The sequence below is a fragment of the Terrapene carolina genome, unplaced genomic scaffold (assembly GCF_002925995.2).
Source record: "Terrapene carolina triunguis isolate 2854851 unplaced genomic scaffold, T_m_triunguis-2.0 Scaffold195, whole genome shotgun sequence".
NCBI classification, from domain to species: Eukaryota; Metazoa; Chordata; order Testudines; family Emydidae; genus Terrapene; species Terrapene triunguis.
Genome location: NW_020664546.1, coordinates 495,341 through 513,663, shown reverse-complemented (window position 1 = coordinate 513,663; position 18,323 = coordinate 495,341). Strand labels below are relative to the sequence as shown.

The 18,323-nt window shown below is 55.9% G+C and overlaps 1 protein-coding gene across 3 annotated transcripts in view; it reads right to left on the bottom strand.

The window, feature by feature from the left end:
* Window positions 1-18,323, bottom strand: part of AMPD2 (adenosine monophosphate deaminase 2) — a 48,014-nt gene that overhangs the window by 7,969 nt on the left and 21,722 nt on the right. For all 3 annotated transcript variants that reach the window (XM_024192729.3, XM_024192721.3, XM_024192737.3), the window contains exons 2-11: window positions 15,968-16,098; window positions 13,776-13,906; window positions 12,860-12,928; window positions 11,215-11,326; window positions 5,228-5,414; window positions 4,112-4,253; window positions 3,063-3,152; window positions 2,537-2,666; window positions 1,945-2,139; window positions 1,264-1,395 (exon numbers count right to left, since the gene is read on the bottom strand). In XM_024192729.3, coding sequence (XP_024048497.1) covers window positions 1,264-1,395; window positions 1,945-2,139; window positions 2,537-2,666; window positions 3,063-3,152; window positions 4,112-4,253; window positions 5,228-5,414; window positions 11,215-11,326; window positions 12,860-12,928; window positions 13,776-13,906; window positions 15,968-16,098 — 1,319 coding nt within the window. The remainder of the gene's footprint in view (window positions 1-1,263; window positions 1,396-1,944; window positions 2,140-2,536; window positions 2,667-3,062; window positions 3,153-4,111; window positions 4,254-5,227; window positions 5,415-11,214; window positions 11,327-12,859; window positions 12,929-13,775; window positions 13,907-15,967; window positions 16,099-18,323) is intronic.

Genomic DNA, 18,323 nt, shown 5'->3' with positions numbered 1-18,323 from the left:
CTCGCTTACAGACAACCCCCCAACCTGAAGCAACTACACACCACACCACAGAAACACCAACCCAGGAACCAATCCCTGTAGCAAACCTCGTTGCCTACACTGTCCCCATATCTACTCTGGCGACACCATCAGAGGACCCAACCACATCAGCCACACCATCAAGGGCTCATTCACCTGCACATCCACTAATGTTATATATGCCATCATGTGCCAGCAATGCCCCTCTGCCATGTACATTGGCCAAACCGGACAGTTCCTCCGCAAAAGAATAAATGGACACAAACTGGACATCAGGAATGGTAACATACATAAGCCAGTAAGTGAACACTTCAATCTCCCTGGTCATTCTATTACAGATTTAAAAGTCACTATCATTGAACAAAAAAACTTCAGAAACAGACTTCAAAGAGAAACAGCAGAACTAAAATTCATTTGCAAATTTAACACCATTAATCTGGGCTTGAATAGGGACTGGGAGTGGCTGGCTCATTACAGAAGCAGCTTTTCCTCTCCTAGAATTGACACCTCCTGATCTATTATTGGGAGTGGACTACATCCACCCTGATTGAATTGGCCCTGTCAACACTGGTTCTCCACTTGCAAAGTAACTCCCTGCTCTCCATGTGTCAGTATATAATGCCTGCATCTGTAACTTTCACTCTATGCATCCGAAGAAGTGAGGTTTTTACCCACGAGAGCTTATGCCCAAATAAATCTGTTAGTCTTTAAGGTGCCACCAGACTCCTTGTTGTTTTTGTAGATACAGACTAACACGGCTACCCCCTGATAGGGGAGACAGCCAGCCCCAAATTGGGCACATCCTATATGCCCCTCACCCTCCGCGCGCACACATTTTCACCCCCAGGAGGTTCTCTTCTCTGGATCCCCCACTCCTCGCTCCCTCAAACAGTCTCTGTTTAGCTCTGTTTCCACCCTGAGACCCCCATCTCTACACTGCTGTTCCCCGACACCCGGCTTTGCAAACTTGTCAACAAGACTGAGCAGCCTGGACACTAAATCCACTCGCTGTTCACCAGCGGGATCAAGCAAGAAACAGAAGGAGGCACCGTTGCCAGGCTGCACTAGCCCTTGGTGACCCTGCCCCCATGACAGAATTGGCCTTTGGCTTCCTTCCCAGACTGCCTGCTCAGGGGGGCTTGGCAGGTGAAGGCAAGCGGGGCCGGTCTCCGCAGCAGAGTGGCAAAGGTGCCAGGGCCCGGAGGATGCCCCTTCTGGGAGCACAGGCCCAGAGGAGGCTCTCACCTTGATGATGTGAGCGAAGTACTTTCCTGAGACCTGGTTGTCCGTCTTGATGAAGATCTCGCGCAGGATGGACTCCCCGATGGGGTTGTACTTGGTGTTGAACTTGTCAAAGCGGTGGAAGGTGTTTCGGTCCTGCCGCCGGGGCAGAGGGACACGTCAGCGCACAGGCAGCCAGGAGAGGAGCACGTGCAGTCCCAGCCCAGTAACCCCACTGTCCCTCCCTGGCTCCCACCAGAGCAAGTCTGCAAAGACCCATCCTCTGAGTGCCCATCCCATGGCAGGGGCGAGCATCCCCTGCCTCCAGCGCCTTCTCCCCCAGACCTGACATCTTCTCCTCCCAAGGGGCCCCTGCTGCCCAGGTCTCACAGAGAGGATCCATCATTCAGCTCAGCAAAGGCCATGGGGCTGGAGCATCCTCTTGCCTCAGCCACAGGATGTCCCTGCAGGCCAGTGCTGGGACAGCGGGGGAGCTGGCCTGAGTAGGCATGGGGTGCGGGAGCCTCAGCCCAAGAGCCGGGTCCCTTGGAGAGCACAGTGGGGCAGGTTCTACCCAGAATGGGTTTGCTTTCCTGTGCTGCACCTTTTCCCGACATCCCAGGTGGGAGTCACAGTCCTGCCCAGAGCAAAGGAGGCCATCCCCAGAGGGCAGCAGAGCTGGAGCACCTCCCGAGGGCAGCGTACCGCATGGACGTCCAGTGTGTCCACGCTGAGGTCGTAGGCCGTGAGGTTCATGGTCTCGAAGACCTCCTTCAGGGTCTGCTCCTTGCCCTTCTCCACGTGCACGATCTCGTCCAGGTGCTTCTTCATGGTGCGCTTGATGAAGCGCAGCAGGTGCTTCTGGTTCATGCAGGATGAGGCGTGGATGTGCGTGTCCACCTGCACGGGGGGAGGGACACACGTGACCAAGGCCCAGGGCCCAAGACCCCAGCCCTCCCACAAGCACGGGCCGGGAGCAGAAGCCCTTGACCACTCGGTTGGAACCCAAGCCAAGGTCAGCAGGACCTGAAAGCCGTCACTGCCTGATGGGTCTCAGTCTCAGTGGGGAGGTGCTCATGGCCCCAGCACAGCAGAGAGGACAGGAACCGACTGGGCCACGGGGGCTGATGCAGGTGGTCCCTGCAAGCTGGGAGGAGCTGGCAGTGCTGCTGCCCAAGCCCGGGGGACAGAGGACCTCCCTCCCTAGGGCAATCAGACCAGCGAGGAATTTGCTTGGCTGCATGGGATGATGCCTCGGGGAACACAGGGCTGGGGTAGGCTCCGGCCCTGATAGTACCTTGCGGATGTTGTAGAAGTCCCGGTGGGGGACCTTCTTCTGAGCCGCCAGCTCCTTCATCTCGTTGAGTAGGACGTGCATCTGGAACTTGGAGCTCAGGTACTGCAGCCGCCGGTAGCAGAAGGATTTTCTGGACAAGGGAACAGGTGATGGATCTGGGGTCTCTGTTCACAAGCCCCTGGGCCTAAACCCCCTTCACTGCAGGGCAGTGGTTGCCTAGTGGGTAGTGCAGTGGACTAGGACACAGAAGTCCTGGATTTGATCCCTGGCTCTGCCACTCTGTGGCCTTGGTGTTATTAACTGCAACTCTCGGGCTGTAGTCTGAAGAGGGGGCATCTTGTACCGCCTGCAGCCTGAGGCTGGACCAGTCCCATTCACACACTAGGTGGCCCTCGGTTCAGCTCTGTAGCTGTAACGGTGCAGCAGCCAGCCCAGCAGAGGGGCCAGGCAGCCTCATGGGTGGGAGCAGCTGCCTAAGCAGTGCAGCCCCAGGGAAGCGGGCAGGAAGGGAAGCTGCTCTGCTTACATGGGGCCATTGATGATCAGAGCCATCAAGACATTCATGTCGGCGATGAACTCCTGCAGGTCGGGGTACGGCAGGTCCAGCTCTGTGCTCCTGCGGGAGGAGACAGCACAGGGTCGGTCACACCGATATGTCACGCACAGTCATGGGGCAGGGAAAGGGAGCAGCCCAGGACAGGGCACCCAGCTGGCATGTGGGAGACCCAAGGTCAAGTCCCTGCTCCAGGAACTATTTACAAGGTGGCCAAGCTCCAGAGGAGAGACAGAGAAAGCCCCACCCAGAGTACCCCATAGCTCCATGGCTAGGGCACTGCCCTGCAGTTCAGATCTCTTTCACAAGGGCAGGGGAGTTAATCCAGTGCCCAGGCCCCATTCACAGGGGTTGTTTCCAACCATCTCCCCAAACCCTCAAGCCATTTCAAGTGGTAGTGTTATTTGTCACCTTCCCTCCCAGCCCCCATTGTGTTGCTGGAGGCTGTTGAGCAGCAGCTACACCCACCCCAGAGGTGGCTGCCCTTAGATGCTAAGTGAAGTGACAGTTCATAGGGCTCCCTGGGATCTTTCGATGCAATGTAATAAAAAACCTCCTCTGAATAATATTATTCCTCCCACGAGAGGCAGTGCCGCTCAGTGCTTAGAGCCTGGGCTCTGTCCCTGGCTCTCTGTGTGACCTGAGGAAAGCCGGCCAGCCAGGCTTGCAGAAGTGGGGCGAATGAGAGGAAGAAACCCCAAAGAGATGGCCAGGGAAGGCCACCCTGCTGACCCCAGGCTAGCCCCAGGAAGGCAGAAGGCAAAGGGCACTTGGTATCCAGACACAAAAGGGGCACTGCACGTGCCACGCAATGCAGTGCCTCGGAGAGCCTGCTGGGAAGGGACGGGATTGGGCCCCACAGGCAGGACTCTCATTCCACGTGCCCCAAAGAGGCTGCTTCTCCAGTACAGACCTGGCTCCTTTCAGACCCCCCAGCCCTTGCTCCTCGCCGTGCCAGGCACCCAGGTTACACCTGGGTTCATGCCCAGAAGCCCTCCCACCTGCGCTTCCCCCTCCCTCACCTGTCCACAACATCGCGCTTGGTGTAGACGTGGATCACGCCGCTGACCATCCTGAGGCCGAAGCCCAGGTCGGCCGGCATGGCCTCAGGGAGGCAGATCTCGTAGGGGTGCTGGTCTGTGAATGGGGGGTGCACAGGAGCATCTGCAAACAGGAGGAGCAGCAGCGCAGGGAGCGTTCATACTGGGTTGGGGTCTGGACAGCATCTAGCGCTAGCCTGGGACTAGGTCCCTCGTGGAGCCCCAGGGCAAGGCATCAGAGTCTTCGGCAAAGGCGGGGGGGCCTGAGAGCAGGACTCCCCAGTCCAGATATGTCACTCGCCTGCTCAATGCCGCCCCCTCCCCCCGGGACTCCCTCCATCTCGCAATCCAGACTTTTGCCCCTTCCCCCCACCAGGGACCCTCCTCCCTCAGGGCCCCCCATCCGACTCCCCTCACACAATGCTCCCTCCGACCACCCCCTTTGAATGAACGGGGGCAGGGGGAGCATGACCAGGATGCAAGTGCCAGCAGGTGGGGAAGGGGCGGGTCACCCAGTGAGCCGAAAGCTAGCTCGACACCCCGCTCCCCCACTCCTGGGCAGGATTGTTCCAAGGCAGTGGTCCCTAACCTTTTTAGTCTGGCGGGTGCCAGACGACGAGCCACGGAGGACCGTGGCAGCAGACGAGCATCCGCTGAAATGCTGCCGCCAAGCGGCAACATCAATAGGCGTCTCCGCCGAAATGCCGCCAAGCAGCGTCATCCAGAGGTGTCGCCGCTGAAATGCCGCTGAAAATCGGCAGCATTTCGGCAGCGACGCCGCTGGATGACGCTGCTTCTCGGCAGCATTTCGGCTGATGCTCGTCCGCCGCCAGTACGCGGGCGCACTTAGATGCCCCGGTGGGCGCCATGGCGCCCGTGGGCACCGCGTTGGGGACCCCTGTTCCAAGGGATGAGGCTTCTTCCCCTCTCCCCCACCCCTCCGGGAGTCCATTCTGCAGCCTCATGGGAACTGATCCACGGAGCCCTGCTCAGCTCCCCACCGGCCCACCCTCTCCTAGCCATCCATCGCACTCCCACCCTGAGGCACCTCGGGGTTTGCCCCGCCTCTCATTGCTCCTCTGCCAGCCCTGGCCTCACCTGCAGCCACGGGGGTCTCTGGGATCTCCTCATAGAACCGGGTCTCCAGTGGTTTCCCGGAGAGCTCCTCCAAGAAGCGGGTGGTGGTCTTGCAGAAGCTCTGCAGGGACAGCCCCATGTACTTCTCCCGGATGAACAGTGCCTTCACCACGCTCTTGGCTGCATCTAGCAGGTCTGTGAAAGGCACCTGGAGGGCGAAGAGGAGACATGGGCTCTAGCCAGGGTCAGGCCCACGGCTTGGAACCAGCCTGGGCAGGTTTCCATGGATGAACATGATCCATGCCCCAAACTGAGGTCTGGGAGGATCCATCCTATGGGGCATGCGGAAAGATATGAATGCCAGTGCTTTAAGGGGTTAGAATAGGGCCTGGGTTTTCCCCATGGGGAGGAGAGAAAATCTTGCTCATATGTAAAGGGTTAAAAAATGATCAGCAGGTTTGGGATCTGGAAGCAGGTTTTCTTCAGTAATATCCTGCAGCAGCAAGTTCCGCAGGTTAACATACATGGTGGATTTAAAATAATAATATTTTTAACATAGTAAGAGTTTCATCCTTTTTAAATGTTACCTTTTAATTTCACCGATCTCTCTCTCTCTCATACACACACACACACGTCCTTGTCAAGGATTTTCGGAGCTACCAGACCCAACTGGTCACCTCTTCATTTCCTATCTTAGGGTTTTCCTCGGCCACCCTAGACAGAAGCCATCAGCCTCCCTATTGCAGGAGTCGTGCTGGGAAGCGGTGCCTCCCCCTGCCTGGGTCCCTTCCTTGGATGCTGGTGCTGAGCCAGCCTGGGAGGATGTACAGGGGGCTGTGGCCTGAAAATGAACTCTCTTCTTCGGGCCTCAACCAAGGAGATGAGAGGGGGCTAAGGATCCCCCGAAGGGGAGACTTGGGGGCAGAGAGGAGAGAGGGCGCGTCTCCACATCCTCAGCTCCAATCACCATCAACTCTTCTCCTGTAGCAGGGGAGCCTGCTGGAGGCGTAAGACCAAAGCCTGCCTGGCCCAGGAAACATCAGTCCCAGCCCTAGGCCAGCAGCAAGTGGGAGAGAGACGTGCAGGGGGAGCTCTCTTCCCCTCCCCCAAGACGCCGCTCCACTCCTTCTATTATTGCAGCCAGCTGGGCACACACGCCCACTCCGTCTCTGCTGCACGTGAGGATCTGTGTACAGCCACATCCTTCCGAGCGTGTAACACACCCACACAGAGGGAAACGCTGCCGCCGCATCTATCGCTGGCTGGGGAGTCATCTGGACAGGCACCAGGAATCTTGTGAACGAGCAGGAAGGCGCGTGGCTGAGGCTGCAACGGCGACGCTGCCTTGGCAGTTTAACGTCCCCATCGTGGATGTGTGTGCAAGTGAGTGATCTCCCACACAGAGAGCGTACATGTTATAGACACGCTGCCGGACAGGCGTGCGAGCTCCCACGTGGAGAGTGTACACATTACAGTCGTGCTGCCGGGGTGCGGCCGATCTCCCACGCAGACAGCGTACACGTTACAGACGCACTGCCGGGCGATCTCCCATGCTGAGAGCGTACATGTTATAGACGTGCTGCTGGACAGGCATGTGATCTCCCACACAGAGAGCGTACATGTTACAGACGCGCTGCCGGGCGATCTCTCACGCAGAGATCATACATGTTACAGACGCGCTGCCAGACAGGCGTGCGATCTCCCACACCGAGAGCGTACACGTTACAGATGGACTGCCAGGAGTCGGGCGATCTCCCACGCAGAAAGCATACACGTTACAGACACGCTGCCGGGCGGGCGGCTGATCTCTGATGCAGAGTGCGTACACGTTACAGACGCGCTGCTGGGCGGGCGGGCGATCTCCCTTGCAGAGACTGTGTACGTTATAGACGTGCCGCCAGGAGATGTTCTGGCCCCTGGGGCTTTGCAGACTCTCCCTGGATGCTCTAACTTCCTATCTGCTGTCTTTTTCAGCTCGCTGTCCATGTTTTCTGCCTGGCACGTTCAGAGGCAGATCGAGCCCACAGCCAACAAGCCAAAGGTGATGGGAGATAAGGAATTAGAGGATCAGGAAGAGAAACAGGAATCATGCAGACCTGCAGGACGCTGAGTAGCGGAGGGATTGTACTGGCTACACAAATCACAATACATAGCTCTTTTCTACCCACGGTGCCCGTGCTTTACCAGCATTAGTACATTGAGCCTCGCAGGGGAGGAGAGGGAAAAGGGCTAGAGAAAGGCCAAGGCAATAGGCCCACTAGCCGTTTCACTTCCTGGAGTGTACCATTGCAAAGTCTCTTAGGGTCCATCTACACAGTAAGCAGCAAGTCTCAGAGCTCAGGTCCACGCGGTTCACACTCCAGTGCTAAAACTGTTAGGATATAGATATTCAGGCCTGTCTGTAAAGGCCTATACTTTAAGAATTTAGGTGTATTCTTATCACTTAGCTAGTTATAGAGGTATAAAAGAAAGAATCAAAATCACTCTCTGTGAAAGGACCTTCTCGTACTGTGACAGTCTGAGGCTCTGTTCTTAGGCTAAGTAAGGCCTTTGGCTAAGCAGCAGGGGCAGCCATAAGCTGAGAAGTGAACGGTCACATCCTCACATTCCAAACTAGTCACCTGGAAATAAGGTGCTATTGGGCTGTTAGGAATACAATTCTGTCCTGATATTCCTATCACCTCCAGAGAAAGGAAGATGTAAAAGCAAACTTAGGTTGATAGTTTTCTGTCTGGTAAGAACTCACTTATCAATAGCTGGGATGTAAAATTCTCACTTCTGTATTGTTTTGTATGTTTATTTGCATGGTCTCTGGTTCTGTAATTGTTTCTGTCTGCTGTATAATTAATTTTGTTAGGTGTAAACCAATTAAGGTGGTGGAATATAATTGGTTAAATAACCATGTTACAGTATGTTAGGATTGGTTAGTTAAATTTCAGTAAAATGATTGGTTAAGGTATAGCTAAGCAGAACTCAAGTTTTACTATATAGTCTGCAGTCAATCAGGAAGTAAGGGGGGAATGGGAACAGGGACTGGGGGTGGGGAAATTGGAATCATGTTTTGCTAAGGGGGGAATGGGAACAGGGATGGCTCTGTGGTGTCAGAGCTGGGAAGGGGGACACTGAGGAAGGAAACTGGAATCATGCTTGCTGGAAGTTCACCCCAATAAACATTGAATTGTTTGTGCCTTTGGACTTCAGGTATTGTTGCTCTCTGTTCATGCAAGAAGGACCAGGGAAGTGAGAGGGTGAAGGAATAAGCCCCCTAACAAAAACTAGCTGTGTAGACATTTGGGCTGGCGCTCAGGCTCTGAAACCCACCCCCCTCCCTAGGCTTCAGAGCCCAAATCTCTACCCAGATGCTTTAGGGCAATAGCATGGGCCTGGCGAACCCTGCCGACCGGGACTCCGATGCACTGGCATGGGCTGCTGCTCGCCATGTAAACACACCCTAAGACCACAGGGCTGCATGGCCTGGCGAGCTCCTGTTACTAGTGTGTGCACACGTGCACGCGCTTGCATGCATAGGATCTGATCCAAAGCCCACAGAAATTAAAGGCTCCTAGGTCCAGATCCTCAAAGGTATTTGGGCATCTGATTCCCATTGGGGAGTTACCTAAATTCCTCTGAGGATCCGGGCCCTGCTGACTCCAGCGGGTGTTAGAACAGGCTCACAGTGGGCTGGGTTTCTAGAGACATTGTCCAGATGAAAATCATGGGCCAGATCCTGAGCTGGTGCTCAGTCAGTGGCGCGACACCAATTTCCACCAGCGGAGAAGCCAACCCCTCATATTTTAAAACTTCCTCTTGCTCCTAACAATACTTTATAGAGGATTCGAGTGTCACCTGCTTATTTACATTTGCTATCAGTTTTCTCTTTGCATTTCCCTCCCTAGATCAATCAGCTTTGCTCTCTGATCCTCATGGGCTGTAGTCAGGTTCCCTGTCCTGCCTGCGATGGGTTAAATTATGCACAAATAACCCCTCACCTTTTAAATACAGGAACACATCCAATCTAGAGCAGGTTTGGTAAAGCCCGTTACAGTGGGGGCCAGGTCCCTTTCCGCAATACTAACGGGCTAATAAAGGAGCAATGAATTCTCCCAGCCATGTGATGAAAGCAGCTGGCACCGTACAGGTCAGAAATCCTTAGCCAAATCACACTGCTGCACAGCGATATGCCGCGGAAGGGAAGACGCTCGGACGATGGGTACCCATTGCTATTTCAGCAAGGAGAACTGTGCTAGGAACTACTTTTAGAGGTCACCTTGATCCAGTGGGAAAGGGGACAGGGAGAGAGAAGAATGGGCCACATCCTCAACTGATGTAAACTGGCATCACTCTGTTGATTCCAATGGGGCTGTGCCAATTTACATCAGCTGGGGATGTGGACCAGGGATTGGTGGCCCCAAATGGGGCTCAAGAGGATCCCATGAGGATCTCACTGGATCCTGCTGGTTCTGGAGAGGGGAGGGCCAGCCCCTGGCTCGGGTACTCTGGGGCAGATGTACTGCCCATCACCCAAGACGAGGGGATTTGGGGATAGATGCTGTGGCCCAGCCCTCGAGATCGGGTACAGCGAGGTGCCCAGTGACATGGGCAGAGGTGTCTCAGGGCACGTCCATACCACAAGGGAAGGTGTCAGTGTGGCACAGGCCGGCATACCTGCACTACCTGCACCAGCTGGATTAGCGCTAACAGCACAGCGAGGACATGGTGGTGCGGGCTAGCTACCAGTAAAAGCCCACCAGAGACTCGGGGGATGTACTCGGGTTGCTGGCCCGTGTCTTGGCTCTTCAATGTTACCCGTGCTAGATCACAGGTGTGGTCAGACCTTCACCTGCAGCACAGACGTACCTTAGAGAGGGGAGGGGGACTGGCGGGCTCAGGGAGACCAGAGAATGCAACACAGCACACAGGGGGTGTCAGTTCCAATCCCACCCCAGGTCCCTGTAGCCAGCCCTATCACAAGGAGCCTTTCCCCTCTAGGGGGCACTGGCTCTGATCCAGCCCCAAGTCATAGAATCATAGAATCTCAGGGTTGGAAGGGACCTCAGGAGGTCATCTAATCCAACCCCCTGCTCAAAGCAGGACCAATCCCCAACTAAATCATCCCAGCCAGGGCTTTGTCAAGCCTAACCTTAAAAACCTCTAAGGAAGGAGATTCCACCACCTCCCTAGGTAACCCATTCCAGTGCTTCACCACCCTTCTAGTGAAAAAGTTTTTCCTAATATCCAACCTAAACCTCCCCACTGCAACTTGAGACTATTACTCCTTGTTCTGTCATCTGGTACCACTGAGAACAGTCTAGATCCATCCTCTTTGGAACCCTCTTTCAGGTAGTTGAAAGCAGCTATCAAATCCCCCCTCATTCTTCTCTTCTGCAGACTAAATAATCCCAGTTCCCTCAGCCTCTCCTCATAAGTCATGTGCTCCAGACCCCTAATCATTTTTGTTGCCCTCCATTGGACTTTCCAATTTTTCCACATCCTTCTTGTAGTGTGGGGCCCAAAACTGGAGACAGTACTCCAGATGAGGCCTCACCAATGTCGAATAGAGGGGAACGATCACGTCCCTCGATCTGCTGGCAATGCCCCTACTTATACAGCCCAAAATGCCGTTAGTCTTCTTGGCAACAAGGGCACACTGTTGACTCATATCCAGCTTCTCGTCCACTGTAACCTCTAGGTCCTTTTCTGCAGAACTTCTGTCTAGCCACTCGGTCCCTAGTCTGTAGCAGTGCATGGGATTCTTCCGTCCTAAGTGCAGGACTCTGCACTTGTCGTTGTTGAACCTCATCAGATTTCTTTTGGCCCAATCCTCTAATTTGTCTAGGTCACTCTGTATCCTATCCCTACCCTCCAGCCTATCTACCACTCCTCCCAGTTTAGTGTCAAGTCAGAGGGGAGTGACTGGCTCCTGGGGTCTTTGAGAGAGAGGGAGGGTAACCCAAGTAACCCTTAGTTCCCACTCCACACAGGCAGCCCCTTGTGCCAGGCAAACTCACCCCACATGTCTCTTCCCCAGAGATGGTGACCCTCTGGAACTCTCTCTCCAGCAGCACATCTCTCTCCTTGGGGAGATGATCCACCAGGTCCTCGTTCTGCTCCTTGTATAGCCTGGGGGAGGGATGGGGGAAGAGATGGGTCAGGGGTCAACGGCGGGTGTCTTGCCCTGGCCTTGCCCCAGCTCCCCGTCACTTCCACGGCCTGTGGCGCTATCCAGAGACAGACACACGGCACAGGGAGACGTGCAAACACAGACTCGGCCCGCACTGTGTTGGGACAGCTGGGCAGGGGGAGCTCCCCTGGGATCTCAGCAGCCACACAGCAGCAATGATGTGCCCACTGTGACCCAGTAACCAGATTCACAGCTCAGCCGCTCTGTGCACCGGGGGGCTGGCGCTCAGCTGAAGAGAGAAGCCAATCCCCAGCTGAGTGCCACCTCCTGGGCAGCAGTCTGTAGCAAAGATGGCACTCAAGAAGGTCCCATTCACCGGGCATCAGGGCTCAGCTTGGCTGCTGGAGGTTGGGTTACTGGGAACCTGGCACTGGACTGAGAGCCCTGCCCCGGGCAGCTCAGCCCAGGAACACACGAGCAACGAAGGGGACATAAACAAACCGCAACAGAGACAAGAGGCAGTGCCGGCACCGTCCGTGGCATCTGAAAGCAAAGGCAGGTGGGAAAGGGAGCTCAGAGCGAGGGAGAGTGCCCGGCAGGACGAGCGATCCAGCCAGCACCAGCTCTCCAGCCCGGCCTCCCTGAGGCAGGCACTTTCCCTAGAGGGCACGGGAGCAAAACCCACCCCACTGCACCAGCGGGCCTGGCTGCTGCTAGAGCTGTAGGATCACCAGCTTTCATCACAGGGATGCCAGCTCCGCCTGCCATCCTCACCCTAGAGAGCAGGCCCTGCTTAGCCGCTCCCCAAAGGGGACACCCCACTCCTCCCCTTTCTCCTCCAACTCACACTCCTCCTCCCCTAACTGCGTCCCTTCTTCCCCACCCCTAGAGGAAGCGCCCTACTTAGCGGCTCCCCAGAAGGATATGCATGGCCCCATCCCTTCCCCCATCCACGCCTGGCTACCTGCAGAGCCTCCAGTACACACATCACTCAGGAATGGGAGGGGGTGCAGGAAAGCCCCCAGGTTGGCTCCTTTGGCACCAGCTACTGCAGGAGGGACCTGAGCTCATTTGTGATGTCCCCCACAATCCTGGTGGATCCCCTACAGCAGGGATAGGCAACCTATGGCATGTGTGCCAAAGGCGGCACGTGAGCTGATTTTCAGTGGCACTCACACTGCCCGGGTCCTGGCCACAGGTCCGGGGGGCTCTGCATTTTAATGTAATTTTAGATGAAGCTTCTTAAACATTTTAAAAACCGTATTTACTTTACATACAACAATCATTTAGTTATATATTATAGACTTATAGAAAGAGACCTTCTAAAAACGTTAAAATGTATTACCGGCACGCAAAACCTTAAATTAAAGTGAATAAATGAAGACTCAGCACACCACTTCTGAAAGGTTGCCGACCCCTGCCCTAGAGAATGCTGCTCCCCAGCCGGGCTGGGATCGGGTGGAGCCCCAGCCCCTAGGGCGCTCCCAGCTCACCCCAAGTTGCTGGCAGAGGGGGAAAAGCCAGACACTCACTGTAAGTCAGCAGCACTGTCAATTTTCAAGAAGTCCTGTTTGGCTCTGAGTAAAATGTCGGGTTCTAGTCTGAGGACAAACGGGAAGCAGAGGCAGGGGCAGGGGCAGACGGATGGACGGATGGAGACAGACAGGGAGGAGAGAGGAAGAAAGAAAACACGGGTGTTAATACAGAAACCAACACCAGGCACCACAGACCAAGTGAAACTCACCGGGATGGGAAAGGGGACCCCAGAGCGAAGAGACCCAAGAGAGTCCGGGGTGCCTGGGGGACCAGAGAAGGACCAGGGCTGGGGGACCCAGGAGAGCCATAGCAACCTGAGAGCCCAGCCCCTCCTCCCCCAAACTCCGCCCAGCTCTGTTCTTTGGGGTGCTGCTGATCCTGAGGCCCGAGCGAGGCAGGAGAGACAGAGCCTGCTCTGCCTGACGGACAGGGTGGGGACAGTGTGTTCAGCTAACCCCCCAGCGGGGACCCCCAAGGAACCCCAGGATGCTTCCAGCTGCACAAACTCCAGGCAGGATGGGGCAGCCTGGCGCTGCCAGGCCTGCACAAACACCCGCTCCAGCCAGAGGCTCAGCCTGCTGCTGGGTTGCCCATAAGCTGCCCTGCTGGGCTCCATGGCAGCAGACCCGGCCTGAAGACCGAGCAGGCGGGTCTAAGAACAATCCTGAGGGCCCTGGGCGTGTATGAGTGCTCCTGGCTGGGGTGCAGTGAGTTTCTCAGGCCCCTGACCAGCCACAGCTCACAGTTGGCCCTGAAGGGACCCTTCCCCCTTGTCTAATCCCAGCTCCCTGTTGGAGCCGGTTAGCCATTCATTCAATGATACTCCCTCCGCTCTGCCCCAAGCGGGGCATAATGAGGTCAGGACCTAGAGAAATGTGGGGAGATGGGGACAGAGCGGGGGCATCGCCTTACTTCACGTCCTGGCTGATCTGCCGCTCCAGCCGCTGGCGCCTCTCCTCCAGCTGCTCAATGGGGCTGTCCTCGGGGAACTCGTAGGGGGCGCTACGCATGTCACTCTCCACCAGTGAGCGGGAGAACAGCTCCTGGGGGCAAAGCAGCACAGGACAAGCCGTGAAGGGAGCTGCCAGCGCAGCCTTCAAATCATCCCCGCCCGGCACGCCATGGCCGATCGCTGGCATGCATCAGCGTGACGAGTTCCTCCCATCCTCAGCTGGCGCAGGGAAGCCGCCGGAGGCTCCCAGGGGTCGCCAGATTTCCCAGCAGCAGGGCAGACAGTCCGCAAAAGGCGGGGAAGGAAATAGATGAGCAAGCAGAGATTGCCTGGCTCAGAGCAATGGGAACTGGCCACAGGAGAGCAGCTCGAAGCCAAGGCAGGCCAGCACTGACTGGGAGCCTCAGTGCAGGTGCCGGGGAATGAATGTCTGTCTGTTGGCAGAAGAGCCACAGGTAGCCCCTCTACCCCAAAAAGTGGCCTCTCTGGAGTGGGGCAGCACGGAGAAAGGCACCAGCTGCTGCTGCCGCCCCTTCAGAGCCCAGGGCTGCCAATCCAGCGCAGGTCACAGGCTGGCACTAAACCTGCTCAGGACGCTTGTTCAAAGCAGAGAGGAGTCGGTGTGGTTTGCCTGGGAGGCTCAATACACGGAGGGGATGAGGGTGGGGCAGGGCCTGATCGGACAGCTCTCAGCATTCCCCTCCTCCTCCCCCACGTGCGGCCTGCCCAGCCCAGCTGCCTCAGGCTCCAGGCTCCTGACAGGATAATTGATCCCTCTCAATTGGATGATGATAAATCTGCCCCCGGGAGTCAGGGTGTTGCTGATCAATGGCTTTTAGCACCCTGGCCATGAGGTGCAGAGCCCCAGGGACGTGCCTCAGCGGATTCCCGGCCCAGTGTCAGGACCTGGAGGCGAGGGAGCGTGATCAGTGATCGATGCCACGAGAGCGCTCGCTTAGGGACCCGTCTCCCCACTGAGAGTGCCCTGAGGCCGCCGCGCGGTGCCCTGAGCGGAGAGAAATGCAGCTCCAGGCTGAGTCGGGCCTGCTCTGCAGGGATCTCCCTGGTGCCTCAGAAATGCCTTGGGGCAGGGAGATGCCGGGCTCCTTGGGACACACTCGGCCTCATCCAGAAAGGAGATGGGCAGATATTGGCTGGAGCACTAACAAGGCTCTTCCCTGAGCCTGGGCACACAGACCGATCATTTCCGTTAAAGCGTAAGGTCTCCGAGGACACATCAAAGACCAGCGCAGTGTCCAAGCTGGAGCAATCCTCAGGCTGGCCAGCCAGGAGCCCACAGGCCTGGAGCGGCTGCCTTCCCCTGCTTCCTTACTGCTCTCTTCCCGGGGCAGCCACTAGCACCAGAGCCCTCAGTCACAGCAACATCCACAGAGGCCAGCGGCCCCGCAGTTAGCAAACATCCCCCGAAGAGCCCTAGGTCTAACTCTCCTTCTAAACAGCCAGATGATGTCTGCCTGCACTGGCTCCATTCAGGAGGGAGAGGGGGCCAGGCTGTGAGCGCCGCCTCACGCTCCACCACCGTTTCCCAGAAGCCATTCGGGTCAAGGCGACTGTTTTGGCTGAGCCAGCATGGGGTTAGTGGGCTCTGACGTGCCCAAGGGGCTCGTACCAAACATTCCTGACAGGAGACGGGCAGAAATGTCCCAACAGCTCGTGGCTGCTGAGGAGTCACCCACCGTTCTGAAAACCTGATCCGTCAGGCTGAGCACTGGCAAACTCAATGCACCGAGACACTGGGAGACAGATGCTGAGAGAAAGTGGGCTCCTGCTCATTCCACTGATTTGGGGACCCCTCCCTGGCTTTGCTTTAAGGGGACTACAAATGGGAAACAGGGGGATGGAAGGGAAGAGAAAGAGAACACAAAAAGATGATGGATGGAGGTGTATAGGGATGGATAGATAGAAAGGCCTGTAGAATGGGGTGGAATGGATGGCTGGACCTGGAGAATAGGGTGGGATAGATGGGTGGGTGAGAAGGCCTGGAGAATGGGGTGGGGTGGATGACAGAGGGATAGATGAATGGATGAGTGTGCATGGGATGGGAGAGGGAGAGATGCATGGGATGGGATGGGTGAATGGATAAATAGATGGGGAGTTTGCATGAGATGGAACAGGACGGACAGACAGCTACCTCAGCGATTTCCTTGTACTTGCCATCCATGGAGGTGCGCAGGTCGACAGGGAAGTGCTTCAGGCAATGCAGAGTCCCTGGCAGGGAGTGGGCAGACTGCAGTGATCGAGGCCCCAGCCCACCATGGATCTCTGTGGAAACACAGTTCAGACCAGTCAGCCAGGGAAGGGAGAGTGTGGGCTGCACGGCCCAGCGAGCAGCAGACGCCAGCCACACAAAGGGGCAGACTTTAGCCAGAGTTTAAAAAAAAAAGGGGGGGTGGGAGGGGGAAGTGGAGGAAAAATACATTTAACAATAGGGGGGAAAAAGAACCAACCCCGGAGTTAGCACAGTGGGGATCAGCGAGGAGGGTGTCTGTGTTTGTACAGCGCCTGGCACAGCAGGGTCCCGATCACAGCTTCTAAACGCTACTGTAATAATAGATAACCGATAGTGCTACAACACTGCCCGGTTCCCTTTGATCCTTTGCCTGCTGTCACTGCAATCCGGTCTCTTATCGGTGTAACATGAGCTTCCATTCTCATCACCATGGCATCTGGGCACCTTCCACATCAAATCAACAGCATCAGCGAAGCCCCTAGCAGATGTCATGGAGTCTCTGGCATGCCTTCCTATTTTGGGGTAACAGCTCGGCTGGGGTAAGGATGGGATTTTATTTCTTTGTTTCAGGGTTTGGTTTGGTTTCTTTGCTGGGATGGATGGGGGGAGGGGAGGAGGCATTTAGGTCAATGGGAGGTCAATAACAATGGTACTACCCTTCACTTCCTTAGCTTTTTCAGGCCTCAATGCACTTCACAGCCACTCAGCGGGCAAGAAAGAGAGAGAGGGAAGTCTCATCCTCATTTTACAGCTGGGAAAACCGAGGCACTTGCTCCAGATCACACAGCAAAGGAGAATCCGGGAGGCCTGATTCCTAATCCCTCACTCTGACCTCCCATGTGAGGCAGCAATTCAGACATCTAAAGCATCCAGGCCAAGGTGTGTGAGTGAGCAACAAAGCACCCAGAAATATCTCAGCACATGCTGTCCCCCGCCCCGTTGTCAGAGGAGCTGGTGCTTTTCCTAAAGCCATTCCCTTCCCTCAGCAGTAAACAGCAGGACGGTTCCAGGGCACTGAATAGCTCAGAGGATTGGCAGTTCAGACATCATGGTAATAGAGGCTATATAAAAACCTAAGACAGAGGGGTAATAGGAGAAGGAGGCTCTCGCTGCTGCTCCAAATCCAGTCCAGCCTGGCAGGAATGGGACAATGTTATCTTCTAATGGCTGGGTTAGTGGCCAGAATGAAATGGGTGGTGGGTCTTGGCCCAGCCCCTAGGGAGAACAGACGCCCACAGCACATTAACCAGCACTAACCGCCCCCATGCTGCCAATGGTCATTTACAGGCTGCAATAGCAATCAGCACCAGGATCGCAGCATCTATTTAACCTCACAGCCTCCTCAAGCTAGTTCAGCGTCGCTCCTGTCTTACAAATGGAGAGCCCGAGGCAGAGGGCCACATTCTCCAGTGCTCCGCTCCCAGTTAGGGATGTCAATACGGGTGAGTGATTCCAGAGCCCAGCGGGCACCCGGTGTACTGAGTTCCCGTGAGGGATGGGCCCTTTGGAAACCACTGGCTAGAGCAGAGAGGTGACTGGCCCAAGGTCACACAGGGACTCTGTGGCAGAGGCAGGAATAGGGCCCAGACCAAACCCACCAGACCATCTAACGTCTCCCAGAGAGGCCAGGAACTGAGCGGCGCACTGAGAGCAAACTCCCCTCTCTTCCCTACAGCTGGTCCCACCAGGTCACAGTTTAGATCTCGTGGAGGAGGAAGCTTGTCCTGTGCTGTCTATTTTGGGCCTACGCCAGACCTTCAGCCCCCAGGGCTGTTGAGCCGGCACTGAGCTCACTGTAAGGGTCTCTGGAGAGAATGCGAGTGTAACAAGAACAACGTGGTCTCTGTTCTTCTACCCAGGAGAGGCCCAGGGAGAGAACTCTCTCCTGTCTCTCACCTGGGTGATGTCATGGTTGGAGTCTGCTATAGACCACCAGACCAGGGGGATGAGGTGGACGAGGCGTTCTTCCATCAACTAACAGAAGTTGCTAGATCACAGGCCCTGGTTCTCATGGGAGACTTTAATCACCCTGATATCTGCTGGGAGAGCAATACAGCGGTGCACAGACAATCCAGGAAGTTTTTGGAAAGTGTAGGGGACAATTTCCTGGTCCAAGTGCTGGAGGAACCAACTAGGGGCAGAGCTTTTCTTGACCTGCTACTCACAAATAGGGAAGAATTAGTAGGGGAAGCAAAAGTGGATGGGAACCTGGGAGGCAGTGACCATGAGATGGTCGAGTTCAGGATCCTGACACAAG